At 43.1% G+C, this 19,212-nt stretch overlaps 1 protein-coding gene across 18 annotated transcripts in view; it reads right to left on the bottom strand.

Annotated features, from left to right (window-relative positions):
- Window positions 1–2,948: 2,948 nt before the first annotated feature.
- Window positions 2,949–19,212, bottom strand: part of SLMAP (sarcolemma associated protein) — a 201,090-nt gene continuing 184,826 nt past the window's right edge. For 10 of the 18 annotated variants that reach the window (XM_014577409.4, XM_014577408.4, XM_014577415.4 and 7 more), the window contains 3 exons: window positions 17,370–17,541; window positions 9,596–9,730; window positions 2,949–4,931 (listed from right to left, as the gene is read on the bottom strand). In XM_014577409.4, coding sequence (XP_014432895.2) covers window positions 4,842–4,931; window positions 9,596–9,730; window positions 17,370–17,541 — 397 coding nt within the window. In that variant the 3' untranslated portion in view covers window positions 2,949–4,841. Of the gene's footprint in view, window positions 4,932–5,912; window positions 6,003–9,595; window positions 9,731–17,369; window positions 17,542–19,212 lie in introns of all 18 variants that reach the window. The other 8 variants (XM_014577410.4, XM_075938862.2, XM_075938859.2 and 5 more) reach the window with 1 other exon arrangement.

Genomic DNA, 19,212 nt, shown 5'->3' with positions numbered 1-19,212 from the left:
TGTGGGGAGAGGCACCAGTGGGGGGGAGGGGAGGAGGCAGCTCCGCTGGAGCTGGTCCTCAGAGAAAGCTGGCTTTTAAACCAGTTCCCCATGAGAACAAGCTCCTGGCCCCCCTGCCTCTATGGGAGACAGCATAGGGGCAAGGGGGGGGGGGAGAATAGGTGGCTCTACGGGAGCCAGAGCATGCAGGGAGCCGACTTAAAGCCAGCTCCTGTCTCTCTCCTGACCCCCACGCCTTGGATACTGAGGTGGCGGGGGGAGGGGGGAAGGGGGGGGGGGGAAGGAGGGAACTGCGTGTAACCAAGAGGGTTAAGCTATGAGCCCAGGCTCATCAGTTAACCATGTACATGACTACACGCTCACATTCCTAGTGAACATATGCAATAACTGTTACCTGGCAAGGCAGGTTTGCACTCAGTTGGGTGGCAGTGTTTGGAAAACGTTTTTTGTCCTCTTTCCCTTCTATTGTAAAATCCCTAGAGATGATAAAATTCCTAGACAACCCTTTTCCAGGTATTCCCTGGATGTTTTGAAGTCTATGGAAGGTTTATAATTTGTGTATTTGTTTAAAGAAAACAGTGCTGTGAGAACAGGGCTGTTAATGGTCAGGAATCTCACAGAATACTCAGATTTGGCAGCCCTGTCATGCTCAAGCTAAGTCTACTCTGCTACTTTACTGCCCTGCAACTTGCTGGCTAAGGGGAGGGAAAAAACAGCCCCAATCCTGAGCAAGTTACAGAACTGTAAAGCACCGGTGTAAACAGGCTATAGTGCTGGGAGCACTGTTCCTAGTGTGATTAGCTATCCCCCTCGTGGAGGTGGTTTATCAAGAATACTGGGAGATTTCTCTCCCAGCGTGCCAGCTGTCGTAGCTACACTGCCCTGGTAGCACTTTACACTTAAGTGTAGACAAAGTGTAATCTAGCTAGACTGCAATAAAGGACTACTTGCAGTTTCTCCATGTGGCCACCAGGGGCTACTAGATCATCAGTTTTTCACATGGCCTCTCTGCCTCTTCTCCTTCAGCAGTCATCAGGTCTGCAGGGAGGCCAGCACCAGGGAGGTAGGTGGTAGGGAAGTGAATAGAACAAGGTGGGGCTAAAAAGGACAGGGGCAGAACTAGAAAAGCTAGTAGAAGAAGGAGGGAGATTACCTCAAGCTCCTGCACTAACCTGAACAACTCCTATCACAATTGTCCCAGGCTCTCTGAACTATCCATAACCAAGGACGGATTAAGGTTTGAGGGACCTAAGGCTAATGGGCGGGAAGGGCCTAAGTATGAATTACATACCGCAAAAAATTATGATGTGGTCATATTTACGTAGAATTGGAGAAGAGCTTATAAGCAGAGACGGCAGGTGCCCTGTCCCTAGGGTTGCCAGATGGCTGAAAGAAAAACACCGAAACTTCCGCCCCCCCCCTCAAAAAAAACCACCGGGGAAAAAAATTGTTGAAGAAAAAAAAACAAGGGGGGGGGGGGAGGCGGGCGGGAGGAGAAGAACCAAAATTGTTGAGCCAAAACAAAACAAAACAAAAACAAAACAAAACAAACCCCCCACACAACCTCCGAGTTACCAGGTAATCATTAAAAAACCAAAACCCCGAATATGCTTCATTGGGGGAGAGGGGCAAGAAGGGAGGGGGCTGGAAACAGCTAATGGGGAGGGGCAGCAATGGGGCTGGCCAGCGGAAATGGGGGGGGGGGGAGACCAACGGGAAGCAGGGCTGGTTGTGGGGAACGGGGCTGGCCACGGGATATGGGGGGAGAGGGGACCGGCCGGAAGGGGGCAGGGCTGGCCCGGAGTAAATGGGGGCGAGAAACACAGCTGGGGAGGATCGGGAGCCATGAGGGTGGCCGGGAAAAAGGGGGAGCGGGAAGCCGAGCTGGCGGGGGGAGCAGCAGGGGAGGGCCGGGAGGAAGGGGGAGCGGGAAGCAGAGCTGGCAGGCAGGAGGGGGGTGCAGCAGCGCTGGCCGGGAGGAAGGGGGAGGGAAGCAGAGCTGGCAGGGGCGGAGAGAGGTGCAGTGGCGCTGGCTGGGGGAGACAAGCAAGAGGAATGGGCAGGTGGGAAGCAGAGCTGGGGGGTGGGGCGGTGCAGGGGGGCTGGCCGGGGAAGAGGGAGAGAACCGGCCGGGAAGGGAGAGGGGGTGAGCAAATTGGCCGGTGGGGAGCGGGACTGACCTGGGCACTTGGTGCCTGTCCCACACAGGCTCCCGGTGACACAGGAGTGAGGAGAAGGCTTCCCCTCCTCCTCACACTCAACCAACTGAGGGCTCCCAGCAGCAATCACGGCCCCACCTCTGGGACTCCCAACCACTCCCCCTGCCCACACCAGGCTTCCATCTGGTGCGCAGCCAGAAAAAACCAGACATCACATGTCCGGTACTTCCTGATTTTTTTTTTTAACCAGACAGAGTGCACAAATACCAGACTGTCCAGTACAATACTGGACACCTGGCAACCCTACCTGCCCCTTTCCCCTACATTGCTTCATCCAGCTGCAGCTCATTCAGTGCTTCTGCCATCTGGAATCCTGTTGTTCCCCTCCCTCACCTGGTCCCTGACCTTGCCTGAGCAGGAGGGCCTAAACAATACAAGGGCCTAAGGCTATATCCTTTAGTTTAATGGTTAATCTTGCCTTGTCCAAACCACCTTCCTGAGTCTTCACCTCTGTTGTGGGCACACTCCAAACTCCACTACCCCCCCCCCAAAATCCTTTCCAGATTTTTGTCCAGCACCGAACTCCAGCACCTCCTACTCCCATTCCTTTTCCGCTTAAAACTAGACATGGACAGTAAAGAGATTTAAATTTAAACCAATGTGAAGATGAAATGAAAAGTAAAAACCTTTTTCATTATCAAACATGATGCAAACATTGTAGTAATACCTAGCACGCAATGAACATAACATAGATGTGCGGTTTTCAAATGAGATTCAACTCAAACATAATAGGGAGAGTAAAGTTATTTTATTAAATCATGCACATCACGTGTGTTAGTGCAAATAGTTTAATCTGTACTCGAGAAATTCTATTGTACTTTTTTATACCTTTACAAAATAGATTTAAAACATTATTTACTTTAAAAAATGTAATTCTGAAGTAAAGCATTTCAGAACAATATTTGCAATATTCTATATACAAGAGGTACTGAGTACCACTGGCATATGAGTGTTTTGTGATTGGGTGGCTTCCTGCAACTGAAAAAGATGAAGTGTTAACGAGGTGACCCAATATTATTTTCTAAAAGTCACTTGTGGACCTATTCTTCCATAAACCTAATAATCCTCCCCATACCAAATCCCAAGTATTTTAAGATAGAACCTTTAATTAGAAGGACAATGATCCTCAAACCTCACAAGACAAATTAAATGCTAAAATTCTATTTAAATATCCAACTATATCTGGTGATTGCCATAAAGTATTTTAAAGCCAATTAAATCTTCACAGAGATTATCTTCCTATTCTTATATTTCCATTAGATGAATTCATTTAACCTTGCAATCCTTTAGTATATTATATAGACTCATAGTAAACTTTTTTTTTTTTTAACAGAACTGTTGAGTTGCACAAGACAACCATAGCCAACACTTAAACAATGCTTTAACAGTGGTTACCTAATTAAAAAAGGTGATAATAAGTTGCCTCCCTTCAACTAGGAAATAATTTTTTTATGAGAACCACTATATGAAGGTATATTATGCATATTATGGCATGTAATGTTGACGCAAAAGTTTCTCATTACCAAAAGTAAACTCTCTCAGAATATTAACCTGTTGTATACATGAACTGTTAGATGATTCTAACTTGACAATAGCTTGCCTATCTTGGATTTTTTCAGTTACCTATAGATGCATTGTAGCACTTCCCATATTGAAGTTTTCAATAAAAACTTACCTATATAGACAAATATTACTTCTCCAGTTCAGTTTTGAAAGTATTAAATGACTTGAAAAAATAAATTGCTTAAATGTGATGTGTGAAAATATTCAGACTTTAAAGGATGTCTCTTTAAATATATGAAATTTAATAAATTACATTCGAACTAAAGATAATATAAATTGGATCACTGCACTATGTCCATCAAATGACCAAGATTTTGCTCCCAGAAATACCTTAATTCACTCAAGAACACACGCAAGCACACTCCCACACACGCACACACAGCATCCTAGGCAGGTGTTTGCCATCCAATGTCTCATCTATCTCTTTAAGGCTGGAAATGAATTGTATTTATTCCCAAAACTATTAATAAAAGAAAATCTTTACAGAAGCAAAATATTGGTTTCCTTCAAGAGGCCTGGAAAGAGAAGTTATTTTTAGTCTTGTTCCCACAAGCTCAGTGACTTACAGCAAGTAAAAATGGTAGATTAACGTAAAAAAATATTTCAAACTGAAAAGCACTGAGCATACTGCTTCTATTTCCAAGTATCTGTAAGATTATTTGGCATGGGTATCGAAATCAGAAATGTGTTTTTCTTTTAAATCTGGCAATCAGATTCTAAAGTAAAATATCCACAAACCTAGCCATTATAAATAATTTGGTACCACAAAGCCTACTTTAGGCCACCATAATAGTATTCAGAATCCCAATATACTAATTTAAAAATTACATGAAATTGTAAGCAAAAATATTGCTCACAGTAGAATGAAGTAATAATTTTATTCCCTCTTTATAGACAGATACATTTTATACAGTTTAAAGCAACGACCCTACTACTGTTCTCACACAGAGCTGTGTTGTATTAAGAGGTAAAAGGAAGAGAATTAAATCTTTTTTTCCCCGGTATGTGAGTGATGCCAGCTTCTAAAGGGAGGACGGTGAATGGTTTCAACAACAGTTCTCATGGAGAAGCTCTGGTTAGGCCTGGGTACAGCACCACAGCTGTTACAGCAACCAAAGCTGCCATCAGAGGCATCCAAGGCCATTGTCTCTGTGTGGAGAGAAAAAAAAATCAATATCATATTTGTTCTAGTTTATACTACTCAGTTAACCCCTTGGTTCCAATAAGTCCTGAGCACCTGTTGATAAACATTACTAATATGTTTCCCGTGAACCCTTACTGCTGGGAAATCCTGACACCAAAGAGTTAAACCATATTTGGCTTAGCACCTGGAACTCCAAGCGATGCAGTCATCACAATGGCACGTCACCACAAGAATCTTTAGTAGAACTGTATTTCCAAGTTTGTTACAATGCGCACCTAGGATAGTAGCTCCTATTAAACCTTTGAAGACTTAAGATGCTCATATCATCGTTTGTGCCAAAGTACTGCTAGACCTGTGCTATAGAGTAATGGCATCTATCTTCTTTGCTTTGTATGTTTAAGCCACAGCCGGGACATGAGTTCTAAGTGGATCCTATCAAGATAACTTGTGTTATTTTATGTCAAGAGTAACAAGTGTTTTACACAGGACATACTGGGAGACATTGTAGATGTAGTGAAATGTTAAGAGTTGAGAATGCAAATCCACCTATTTGTTATTCCTATCTTGTCCTTTTTCCACCTTCATCACAACAGTGAGAAAGGTGAAAAAGTGTTCTAAGTCAGACAGGAACAGGCAAACTTCATTTTCCGTGTAATTAGGTTTTCTTTCAGGCCCTTCGCTGCAGCATTGCACACAATTTGCCCCATTTTGCTAAAGATAAACTGAGACCAAGTTAGAAGAGATACATTCAAAATTGGTTAGGTTAGAATTAATTCATTATTAGAATTATCACAAAGAAACCACACAGATGTTAAATGATTAGTTGATTGTTCAGCTTGACAGTATCACCAGTAAGGCATATTAAATAAAGCGTTTGCTTCAGGTAAATAAATATCTGCGAGCATTTCACCATGCACTGTTTTACAAAAATGGCACAAACAGGTGACAGGGACGAACATACATTGACTGAACAGTAGTGCTTGTACCTTTCTCTACCACAATGGGCCGTAACACCAATACAGGAAAGCCAGGATTAGGCCGATGAATACGGCTGGGACGGGTTGTAATATGGAAGGCTAAAGAAGGGAAGGGATATTAAAATCATTTTGTGCTATAAAATCAATAAGGTAAAGATGATTTAGATGGGGAAATAAGTCAAGAGTGAGTTTTGTTTTAATCGAAATGTATTAAAGACATCTAACATGATATATCATGATCTAATTCGGTATATAAAATTAGGACACCACTCTACTCAACTGAACATGGATATTTAAAAATAAAATGAAGCCCATTGTCACTACTTGGAATTTAGGATTTCAGATCTAAATGAGGCTCAGCCTGACATTAGTGTCTTCCTTAAAACAAACAAACAAACAAACAAACAAAAAGATGAGATTAAGAATGGGTTTTCCTTTTCACAATGACACTTCACTCAGGCATCCCTAGACCGTAGGCTCTGCATATTCAGAAGGTCTAAGAAGCACTATGGAGCCTTCAGTTTCGCCCCACTCAGCAATATTCAGCCTACTACCCACAAGAAAAAATTCTCTCTGAAATACTTACAAATATACCACAATGCAAAGCATAAAGCCAAGACATTTCTATGAGACTGCAACGTTAGGAACATTGGCACTGAACCATACAATGGAATACATATATATCAGGGTACACTAGGAGATGAAAATCTCCACCAGGTCATTAGTTTCTGAAAGCTCAAATTGTTAAAATTTGAAAGCTGGACGTAAGTCTTAGTTAATTATCGTCTCAATGTTTTAATTACATACAAATTTGTTCAATTAAATTTAACAGACACCAATACATCTCTTCAAACTCTTGCCAGATAATTTCTATCCAGTGTCATGAATTGGTTCATTCAATTTAAAGGTGTGACTGACATATAGGAGAACTGGTAACTATGTTTAAATTACTCTTAGAAGATGCCTACTTTTTTCTGCTTCTCTGGCTATATAGAAGTGTACATACTCAGAAGAAAATTCAGCTCCTGCTAGATGTCTTTAGTACTTTTTTGTACTGATGCGATGTTGATTTTGTATAGTCAGCTAAATATGCGTTAAATCTCATGTTTAGACATCAGAGAGTAAGTTACTAAAAGATTTTTTTTTTAAATACAGGCATTTCATAGCATAAAAATAAAAGTCAATATATATAAAATTTAGAAGGTATGCAATATATGCCTTGAATTGATGTTAATTTAAATTTGTTTTAATAAACGCAATATACAATAGGCAAATTATGTGTAATTATGATCAAGTATTACTCTCTTGTAGTTTGTACTAAAAATCCAAGTGCCATCTTCCCTACAAGAAGCATGGTGGTAGAAATAATCAATGCAGTATCAAAAAAGTGCCCAATTGATCAATTCACTTCACATGCTCCAAACCATTCACATGAATAAGTTAATCATTTAAAGTCTCAGGAAATCATCAATAATTACAAACATGCAGACACATGTAGCTCCATAGGTCTATGTATTTAGAACATGGCTTTTTAATATGAATTCTTCACCCCGTCAAAATAAAGAGAAACACAAAAACATTGTGGATTTCTAATATGAGTTCGCAAATGGAGCAAAATAATTTTCTCTCCTCTAGGACATAAAATGGTGTATTGCATTTTATTTTAGCTATCCTTACATGCAGCCATATAACATGCATGACATACATTAAAAACAGCTACTACATTAAACCCACTTGCCCACAAAAAGGACAAGACAAACTTTTTATTCTTTCCCCACACCACCCTGACATGACAACATTGTCCTCACTGTTGTCCCTTGTACTACAATTGAAGACCTGTAAACTCAGGCTTTGGTAGAATGGAGCAAGTTTCACAGTTGGCATCCTTTTTTCCAAAAAAGTCTTAGCCAAGAATATCACTCATGATTGTTGAATAGTGGCTTCTCTTATGAATCCATCCCTCCAGACACACTTTACTGCTGCTCATCTTATTTAAACCTCCTCAGTCCAATAGCTCCTTCCTTACCTGTGCTTCTTCAGCCATCCCAAGAAGCAGCATTCACAGCCAGTGCAACAATTCCTTATTTTGCTGTAAATCTGATCTCAGTATTTCTTCCCTCAAAATCCTCCAATTTCTCAATATACAACCCTTCCCACTTGCATGCACCTGTTTTCCCTCAATTCCTTCATCCTACTTTTTCACTGGCGTACTTTGTTTGCTTCCTGAGGTCCAGGTTCTTAAGCACTATGATGTTCTTAACTTTTTAAAAACCTGGACCTCAGGCAACAATTTAAGTATAAGGAGTTTACTGATTACTGCCAGCCACTAATGGGATATCTATACTATGTTACAAATTCAGTCTCAGACTCAGATTTGAGTCTAATCCCCCTACCATTCACCCACAAATCTGACTTGGGTCAGCAAGCACTCAGGAACCAAATTCTGAGACCCAATCATGGGGGGTGGGTCTGAGCCCAGGTCCTGATGAGACCTGTCAATTAGCAGTCTGATTGCAGGTCAAGCCATAGAGCCAAGTCAGAAGCTATGCACAGTACACTGTGGGTGTCTTAACATGATGATGAGACCTGGGTCCAGCAACTGTAAACCAAGCTTTTAGAATGCAGTGTGGATACTCCGCTATGGCCTTGGAAACACCTAGTCCACAAAGGAAGGTGTCACAGGCCTGGGTTTACAATGCAGTGCAGACATACTCCTAATAGATTCTCTGCTAAATTAAGCTCTTTTTCCAGTTCCCTCTCATTCATAGTGCTTAAGGCTAAAAGGGACTAGAGTATGATCTGTCATTACAAGTTTGTGGAAGGGTTGTAAGCAGGACAAAAACTAGTGTGAAATTAGTGTGTGAACTGCACATACAGCAACAAGACAACAGTGAATGTGGCCTCCCACTCCTACTCACCCAATTCTACTTTATGCTAAGGGGAATACAGGGAAGTGGGGTAGTTATATTGGCTCTAACAGTATCAGTGACATTCAGAGAATGCTGTGCTTTGTAAGCACAAACAGCTGTCTCTGGCAGTAAACTCAATCTTGTGACAGTATTTAAAATCAATTACTACAGACAAGACCATTCCTGTTATTTAAGCTGTGAAGTGCATTTGAACTCCATTTCCCAGTATATGGAGCACTAGCCCATCATGGCCCTATATCCTTAAGAGTCAAGACCATGAGACAGTCAGAGAATAGCATTTGCTCAGCCACCACTACAGAGAAGGAAGATCTCCTGGGAAAGATCTATTTTTCCTGTTATTTTTAATAAAATTGTTTAGATCCAGATCTTTTGGCTTCTGTACAGAAGATTTTTTGCAGCTTTTTGTGAAGTGAAAATGTTTGCCTGGCTCTGTTTGCTAGTCATTAGTTGAGATTTTTTAAGAGAACAGAAGCACAGGGACACGTGTAAAACAGTGTATGCAGTTATGCCCCTAATTTATGTGCATTATAGCTGCAATTGTTTTCAATCTGAATATTTGCACATGCTAATACACAGAAATCTAAATGGTCACATATATAAAAAGACAGTAGCTAGAGAAAATGAGGTGTGAAATTACAGATGGATTTTTGTACACATGGCTTTTTATAAACATGGTCTTTGCCTTATAACACTCAGATATTGTCACAATCAACACAACACTTGCCATCAAAAGAAGCTCACCTATAGTTTGTAAAAACTTACATTATTTCCTTTTTCTTGTAGCAGCTTCAGGTTGTCTTTACATTGTTTGAGCTCATCTGTGATTGATTGCTTTTCCTGCTCAGTTATCTCAAACTTCAACTTCAGTTCTGAGAGTACAGTCTGTGTCTTTTCATACTAAAGGCAAAGAAAAAATCATCTACAGATCCATCTGAAATTGGACATTAGATGTTAAGTTCTATTAAAATAAGTCAACGAAGCTTAGAAATGAAACCTTCCTTGTCAACAACATTTCACGATAACTTGATCTCAACTAATGTTTCCATATAAAAACAGCAGATCAAAGATCTCTCTGGAGGATAATTAAAACCATGTTATTTCCCAACAAAAATCTAAAAAGGAACTTTTTCCATTTTTACTGAAACAGTCTATGTTTTGTTTTTACTATTATTTCTCCTCCCCTTGTGTTCAAGGCTTAGAATTAATTTCATATGTGCCTTTGCTTTTTGATAGCAAAGAGACTCATAACATTCTACTGCAGGTATAACTTAAGGAAAACAAAGTTTTATCTATACAGTGTCTCATCTTGTGTGATACCAACATCTTTACTAATGACATATGCTATATTCATAAATTATTTCATCTACAGCTGGAATGAAGCCTTTTGGACAGAAGGCAGAAACTAATAGTACACAACACTGTACTAGGTTTTAGAATAGTAAGTAAAGATCACTAGTACTAAAATGAAACTGCAAGAAGAATTTAAGAAGGTAGAATATGCCACCGCCAAACAAAATTTAGCCTACAAATTGAGGTTAAATTCCCCTAATGTTAGTATAAACACAAACTTTAAAAATAACTTCAATAACTCATTTACATTTCATTCAAATGGTAGCACATCCAATTATCTTACCCATTAGGAAGATAGCTTCCCCAATTATCACCTCTAAAATTGTTAGCTCACAGACATTAGCCTCCCCCCCTTATCCACCCTCTGTTCTGAAATTTGATTTGTCCTTTTTATGTGTGTGCACTTTTTTTTTTATTGTATCCCTTTGGTATATATGGTCATGCCAATTTTCTTCCACAATTTGATCTGAGGAATTGGGTCCGGCCCACGAAAGCTCATCACCTAATAAACAATCTTGTTAGTCTTTAAAGTGCTGCATAGTCCTGTCTTATGTTCCCTATGGACATACAAAGCATTAGTTCAGAATGGACTCAAAAAAGTATTTCTCCTACTAAATAACTAAACCTGCTTCCTACAACACTCAGTTTTCCTTTTTACATTTCCCATGCATTTGCTATCCAGAAGAGACCGTGCTTTGTCTCTGATATAATCAGCAGTGATGTGTCATTAGAATGATTTTAATTGCCTAGCATATTCTGAGATAGTCCATTAATTCTGGACCCTCTAATTTATTTTCAGACAGACAAAAATATTTTTATAGCTGAGGTGGGAAAAATTATGCACTTCTCAAGAGGGGTGAATTCAAGATAGCGCTTCATGTGAAATTGCAGTGTGATGACGGCCAGCTACAATGACAGCAGTGCCTGACCATATTTGGCTTATGTGCCACAAACACAATTTACTGAGAGTGTCTCCTTAATCAAGAGAGATACTAATGCATTAATGATACAAAACCAAAATATGTAACTTTGTTTATATTAAGACACTTTCTGTACTAACCCCAGGCTGTATATGTCTAGCTCACTGATAGAACGGTTACTTACCTCATAACTGTTGTTGTTCAATATGTGTTGCTCATGTCCATTCCATGTAGGTATGCGCACGCACGGCGTGTGCGTATCGTCAGAAATTTTCTCCTGAGCAGTACTTTTTGGGCCAGCGGGGGAGCCCCCTGGAGTGGTGCCACTATACGGGCCAATATATACCCCTGCTGGCCCTCCACCCCCTCAATTTCTTCTTACTGGACTACTCTGAAGAAGGGGAGGCGGGCGGAATTTGGAACCGACACGAGCAACACATCTAGAAGAAAAGTAGTTACAAGTAACCATTTTTTCTTCTTCGAATGATTGCTCATGTCCAGGTGACTCCAAAGTAGAAAGGGGTCAAGAACCAGTGCTGCCTGGGCCATGGAGGCTCAATGAGAATCAAGGACACCCTGAAATCCTGCACCCGCAGGAGCACTCAGTGGACCAGAGGGAATGTGTAGAGTAGACCCCCGGGCCAGGGAATGAGTAACGCATCTCCCAGAGAGCCCCTCCCCAGCCGCATGAGAGAACAGAACCTCGGGCACTTCCTGTTCTGACTTGTGGCAAACAGGTCCAGAAGGGGAAACTCCAACCAGCGGAAGATCCTGAGAGCCACATCCCCTCTGAGGCCGTGGCTGGAGAAGGATCTGCTCAGCCAGTCTGCCACAGTGATCTGGGAACCTGGGAGATAGGGGGCAATCAGGAGAATATCCGCCCCAATGCAGAGATCCCACACCTGAAGGGCCTCCAGACACAGGTGAGGAGAGTGGGCCCCGCCCTGCCAGTTGATGTATGACGTGTTGTCGGACAGGATGAGGACGTGCCCCGAGCTGGGAAAGGAAGGCTGCATAGACGAGGCGAACTGCCTGCAGCTCCCTGACACTGATGTGCAGGGAGAGATCATCCCTGGACCACATACCTTGTGTCTGCATGTCTCCGAGGTGGGCCCCCCAACCGGAGTCTGATGCATCTGTCAGAAGCTGGAGAGTTGGTAGAGGCCTGGAGAATGGGACTCCAGCAAAAACCTCCTCCTCCCAGGTCCACCAGTCCAGGGAGTGAAGGATGTCGGAGGGAACCGTTACCATTCTGTCCTACATGTGAAAGGACGGGTTGTGAGTCCACATCAGCCACATCTGCAGTGGGCACATGCGAAGCCTGGTGTGCTGCGTGACGTAAGTGCATGCGGCCATTAGACCCAGAAGGTGCATACAGGCCCTGGCCACTGTGGAATCCAGACTGGCACCCACAAACTCTATCACTGGAGTAGGCACTAAGGTCTATTTGGACACATTCAGGAGCAGACCCAACTGCTGAAAGTTCTTGAACCAATGTGATGTGAGCCCACACTTGGTTCACGGAGCACCCATGTAAAAGCCAGTTGTCCAGATAGCGGATGCCTCGTTTTCTCAGAGTGGCGGTGATGACGGCCATACGCTTTGTGAAGACCTGGGGGGCCATGGAAAGCCCAAAGAGAAAGGCTACAAACTGATAGTCCCTGCTCACTGTACAGCGGAAGAACCAATGGTGGTGGAATACAATGGAAATATGAAAGTAGACATCTTTTAGATCGAGGTCAGCGTACCAGTCTCTGGGTGTTAGAGTCACCATTTTGATTTTGGTCTTGATGATGAAGGCACTGAGATCCCTAAGGTCCAGGATGGGATGAAACCGATCTTTGGGGAACAGGAAATACCGGGAACAGAAGCCTTTGCCCAGCACCCCAGGGGGAACTGCCTCTGCATCCCCCAGGATGAGGAGCTGAAGAACCCCCTCCCCAAGGAGAAGCTAGTGAGAGGGGTCCCTGGAGAGGGACGAGGTAGGGAGTGGGAGGGAGGAACAGAACAGAAGGGGATGATGTACCTCCTTCCCACCATTTCTAGGACCCAAAGGTCCAAGGTAATGGACTCTCAGACCCAGTGGAAAGGGAACAGGTGGTCCCGGAAGGGGAGGGATGAGGCTGGTAAACTGTCCACAGGTATACCCTCAAAACCCTTGATGGGGCCCCAAGAACTTACTAGAAAGACCGTGACCCGGCCGGGGATGGCATCTGCTGTTCCTCCCATTGCTGTTCCTACTACAGTGATGGGAGAAGTCAGGGTGCGTGCCCTGCTGGGAAGACCTAGGGGCGTTGCTGCCCAAGAAGGAGCGCCCTTGGGTAGCTGGAGTGTGAATACCCAAGGACTTTAATGTGGCCTGGGTGTCTTTGAGGCCATGCAACAATTGGTCTGTATGCTCAGAGAATAGGGACAGGCTCTCAAAGGGGAGGTCCTGGATGGTATTCTGTAGTTCAGCGGGCACTTCGGACCCTTGCAACCAGGAACTGTGCTGTAGAACCAGCCCCATGGCCATGGGCCATGCGCCATGCAGCCACATCGAGGACAGTGTGGAGCACAGACCTAGAGATTGCCCTGCCTTCCTCCGAGAGGGCTCTTAACTCGGGCTGAGTCTCCCTGGACAGCAACTCAGTAAACTTGTCCATGGAGGCTCTGGTATTATAGGCATAGCAGGACTGCAGAACCAGCTGGTTCACGATACGGAACTGGAGGCCTCCGGATGCGTAGGCCTTCCTGCTTAACAGGTCCATTTTCTTGGCATCCCTGTTCTTGGGAGTGGTACCCGGCTGGCCCTGCCTTTCCCTTTGGCTCACCACATAGACGACCGAAGACCCTGGAGGAGGATGGGAGAAGAGGTATTTGTTCCCCTCCTGGGACATGAAGTACCACCACTCAAGCCTTCTCATTCATTGGTGGAATAGAGGCCTGAGTTTGCCAGAGGGACTTCAAAATCCTAGCAACTATTCTGTTAATAGGTATGCCACTCTGGTAAGGGTATCAGGCTGTAAGATGTTGCCTGTAGGGTCAGAGTCCTCTGATACCCTTTCAGCCTGGACCCCCAGGCTCTGGGCCAGGTGGCAAAGGAGGTCCTGGCGTGCCCTCGAGTCCATGGAGGAAGAGTGTTGCCTAAGACCTCGTTTGTGTAGGAAGATGAGGACCCCGTAGGGCCCACCTCCACAGAGGCACAGGTTTGCAAGGGGGTCTGAGAGGCCCCAGAGGAGGGCACTGTGGAGGGGAGGTCTGGCCTGGCAGAAGTGACTGCCCTGACATGGGGGACCAAGACAGTGGAGTCGCCAAAGGAGGTGCCATAGACCTAGAAAAGACCAACTCCAGCTCTGGTGGTAGGTCCAGGGGGTCCCAAATGGCCACTAAGTCAGGGCTGGTGCCTGTGGGGGCCAGGACTGCTGAATCACTGGTACCAGAACTGGCTGCACCTATTGGTGCTGTTACTAATGAGCAGAGGTACTACGGTGCTGTGATCAGTGGCAAGAATAGGACAGGGGCTGGGACCTGGATCTGTATCCCCTAAATTACCACATTGATTCTGTCTTTGAGTCAGTCAAATACTCCAAGGCCAATTAGGGTGGAGCAGAGGTGGACACAGCCAATGATCTTGCTGCTGGAGCGTGCTGGATGATCAACTCCAGCTTGCTCTGGTGCCAGGGAAGAGGAGGTGGCATGGCCAGGATTGGACCTGATTGGCCCTGAGTGGAGGGACCAGCAGTCACAGAGCCCAGTGCCACACTCAATGCTGCCCAAGGGCCTTGCCCCGGTGCCAAGTCTGATGCTGAGGCACAAGCTGGGGTTGAGGCTGCCACTGGTGCCGGGGCTGTAGAAGGTACTGTACTTGGTACCGGGGTGGCGTGTCAGACCAGACCGGTGCTGTTTCCTCGGCTCTGGTCCTGGGGCTCTGGGTGCCTTGGTGGCTGATCGGTGCCGACTGAGGTCCCAATCCTTATCTGAGGCAGGTGCCAAGGTAGAAGAAAGTGACAGCTCAATCAAGTCCCTGGCTGCCTCAAAAGCCTCTGGAATAGAGGGTTCCGGGAAGTCTCCCATCGGGCTTACCCGACTGAGCTGGTCTGGGCGCAGTGCTCAATGGCACTGCGTGCCCCACTTGAGGGTGCAGGGAGGGCAAGTGCCATACGGGTGACCTGCCCCTGCTACACCTCTTCTTCTGAGGCACCGGGATCTGAGATGGGTGCCTAGGTCTATGCAGTGCAGAATTGCCCAAATGGGCTGACACCTCTCACACCAGTGACCAGTGTGCTCTGAGTTGCTGGTGTTGGGTCGGATGCCAGTGCCAGTTGTAAACCCACCTTCATCAAGATAATCTTCAGACATGGTTCTTTCTTGTTTTGTGTGCAGCTTGAACGCCTTGCAAATTTTAGAGGGTTTGGACAAACGGGCCTCGCCCAGGCACTTAAGGCAGGTAGAGTGCAGGTCACCACAAGGCATAAGCCTCTGACACTTCTCACAGGGCTTGAAGCCTTGAGGGCACACGGAGTGAGAACTGCAGTGGGTCTTTAGCACAGGATAACACAACACTTAATAATTACTTAAGAACAGATAAGAACCATAAACTGAAAACTTGAACAAAGAACTAACACTGAGTAACTGCTAAAGGGTGCTTGCTGAGCAAGCTCAGGAGCACCTTCCAACAACCCTCATGAGAAGTAAGAAGCAACTGAGGGGGTGGAGGGCCAGCAGAAGTATATATTGCCTGGTATAGCATCGCCACTCCAGGGGACTCCCCTGTTGGCCCAAAGGGTACTGGCTAAGAGAAAAACATGACACCCAACCAATTTGCCAAAGAGTACATAAATTGCGAAGGGTACTTCTCAATAGTGCTGTAAGCACTGGTGGATCACAAGGGCCATTTCACCCGACATCAACATGGAATGGTTGGGAAAGGTGCATAATGCATGCATCTTTAGGAATTCCAGTCTCTTCAGAAAGCTGCAAGGTGGAGCTTTCTTTCCACACTGCAAAAATGTGTGACTGCATATGCTACTTTGTTATATTATCAATAAATGCTTTGTCATATTATCAATAAATGCAGCATATTGCCTTATCCCCCTGAAAAAGGTCCCGTGTGCTTCTTTTAAGCATAACACTGAGACAAATCAAACTTTTACCTCAAAGTTGTACTTCAAGACCATTAAAATTGAAAAGATTGTAAGAGTAAACAACATTGTAGATATTTTTAGAAGACTGTGTGTTACAGTTTATTATGAGTATCAGGCTCTTATTCTCCATGTGGGCCAAACATGAACACTCATATTTTGATACATTGTCCAACATTGCCCTGCCCAGGAAATGCTTGCCCCTATCATTCAAGGTTTAGAGGTGTTCAAATTATTTTACAGGCTGCAAGGCAACCAACAGAACAGATCACTGGATCATTGGGGGAGGGGAGAGGGGACTAGAAACCATTGCTTTAAATATCAAAAGTAGTGTCAGGTCTTTACCACTTGAGTTAAAAGTAGCAGCTCCATTATGGATATAGAACTTCTATAGATATCAAGTTAATGTTAATAACCTTAACTTTTTTCTGAAATATAAAAATGGTATGGAACACCATGGTGATGAACTTATGACAAAGCAATGCAAAAAGGATAATGAAAACAACATCAATGGTTGAATAAAGCATTTCTGATTGTGTTCATGAGAAGAAATAAACGATTACAGCTTTTTTCCCCCCATATGAAGGGTTCTAACTTTATCATATACATTTCGTAATCATCTTCAAAAGTCCTCAGGCTCCAAAGCCATACTCTTATTGAATAGGAAGGACAGAGAAGGACGTGAATTTTGAGGGCTTAGGGGAAAAAACATAACACACATCTAACATAACACACATTTTCTAAGAATAGTTGATACCTATTTATAAAGGTTACTGAGAATGCAATGCTATGGTCAGGAAGATAACGGTCTACCTACCATTTGAGTAGTAGTCATAAGTGAAAATTGCTCATTAACAGCTTTAAAATAGTGCACTTTGCCTGCAAAAGCAAATATTTTAAACATTTACACACACACACACACACACACACACACACACACTTTGAGCTTCCCTTTTAGATTTACAAATTCCCTCATTTGTGCATCAAGTCCCATGGATGCAGAAACACTCATATTAACAATTCTGAGAAGTTTTGAGATAATTACTATTTCCTTTTTTCACTATATTTCCAATTAGTTTGCATAAATACCTGTTGCTGCTCATCAGATCCAATCGTAACAGAAATTAATGTCTTTGATTTTACCTCTTTCTGAGCATCCTTGGCTTGATTTTCAGCTTCACTGAGTAGAGTTTTTAGACTTGCTGCATCGCGTTGATGTTGTTCCTTCAAAGATCCCACTTGATTTTCAAGTTCCTTATGAGTCATTTCAAGAACACTTAGATCACTGGTTAGTGCTAAACTCTGTTTCTGAGAACTGCAAAACAATATTAAATTAACAACTCACATTTTAAAATAAAACAATTTATATTTATTCCCACACAGCACCACCAAACTGCATCTATCCCTGGAATGGAGAGCAGCAGCAGCATGCCATATGACAAGGGAACAAAAGAAAATTTGGCCAAGGATTGACATTTTTTGGATTATCTATTTATATAAATAAAATGACGACAGATACTTTACTCACTCATAAGAGCAGTGCTTCTCAAAGAGATTTTTACAATATGCATAATAATGTACAGGTCTGTCTACTTCAGGTTAGTTCATTCTAGCTTATCAGTAACAATAAACAGCTTTCATATTCTAGAATAGAAAATAAAAGTCTTCTTGAAAATCTAGTTATTTCATAAAGTTGTGCACTTTAATGTAAAAATCTATGTTAAATAATTAAATACTAATTATTTAAGTAATTGTAATTTGTGCCTGTAACAGCTACACATGAACGTTTCATGTGAAGAAACAGGTTAAAAAGTGATCGCATATTTAAGTGCACAGACCACTATAATTACTTTTAAAAAATTGGACTCAGTCAGGATGGAGTCAGATTCTGTGGGAAAATAGATTGGTGCAGAATATCATTTTATGGGGAACTGTAATGGGTAGGTGTGATAGCGTCAGACTGAATATAGTAGAAACATAGGGTAGAAAAGAAGATGGGAAATGTCAGGAGTTAAGGAAAGTGGGTGCAGAATTAGAATGCAGATACATGTATGAGGACTGGCATCTGTTTGTCTAAAACAATGATTTGTCCCTTCTTGGAATGCTCAACTGCAGGGAACTTTCACTGATAACTACAACTAGAACTTATGGAACAATAAAGTAAGAGAGTAAAAATCCAAGTCTAAAAGAAGCGGTGTCATGGCCATGAGGGATGGCCAGCAGCCTGGGGACTAAGGGGTGAACTATGTCCCAGTACCTAGCCAGGTATCTGCACAGCCAACAGAAATGCAGATAGGGATTTCAAACTGAGACAAAGGAATTTTTGGGTTTTCCCTCCTTTGTCTCTGAGCCAATTTGCTCTCTAGATACTGAGGGAGACAGAAGACATGTCTCTCTCCAAGAAAAAGATTCTTCATAATGTGTAAGTAGGGTAAAGTCTAGATAAATCCATCAGGTTTTATTGTTTTCTGGTTTGGAAATTTGGATCTGATGTCTGTGCTGTAGAAATGGTTTTTCCTCTCTTCTGTAACTAAGTTTTGTGGGCCCATGGGGGGGATCCTCCATGAGTATATTAATTCGTGGCTCTTACCATCTAGCCATTCCAACTATGCTTGTAACTGGGGTTTTGTTTTGATAATAAAATATTTCTTTTTTATTTAACCTAGTATTGGTTAATTTTTGTGTCTTCTTTTTTTCCTTTAGGGCTGAGATTTCCCAAGTGATCTCTTCCCTGGTTTTCTTACCATTACTTGGGTGGTGGCAGCGGTATTTATTTCCCAAAGTCCAGGTATTAGGATTTTTGGGGAAGTTTTTGTACCAAAGCCTAAAGAGATCAGATTTTGGGGTGCTTTTGCAGACCCCCACTTCTGCATTCGTTGTGCCATAGTGGGGAACAGCCTTGAAAAGAGGTATCTCGTTTTATGCAATAATGAAATGTCTCGCTCTATGGGTAATCCAGCTCAGGTGTGTATGCATCTCTCAAGCC

The sequence above is a fragment of the Pelodiscus sinensis genome, chromosome 11, assembly GCF_052426305.1.
Source record: "Pelodiscus sinensis isolate ZL-2025 chromosome 11, ASM5242630v1, whole genome shotgun sequence".
Classification (NCBI taxonomy): Eukaryota; Metazoa; Chordata; order Testudines; family Trionychidae; genus Pelodiscus; species Pelodiscus sinensis.
The sequence above is the reverse complement of the archived record's forward strand: the minus strand, read 5'-3'. Positions and strand labels throughout refer to the sequence as shown.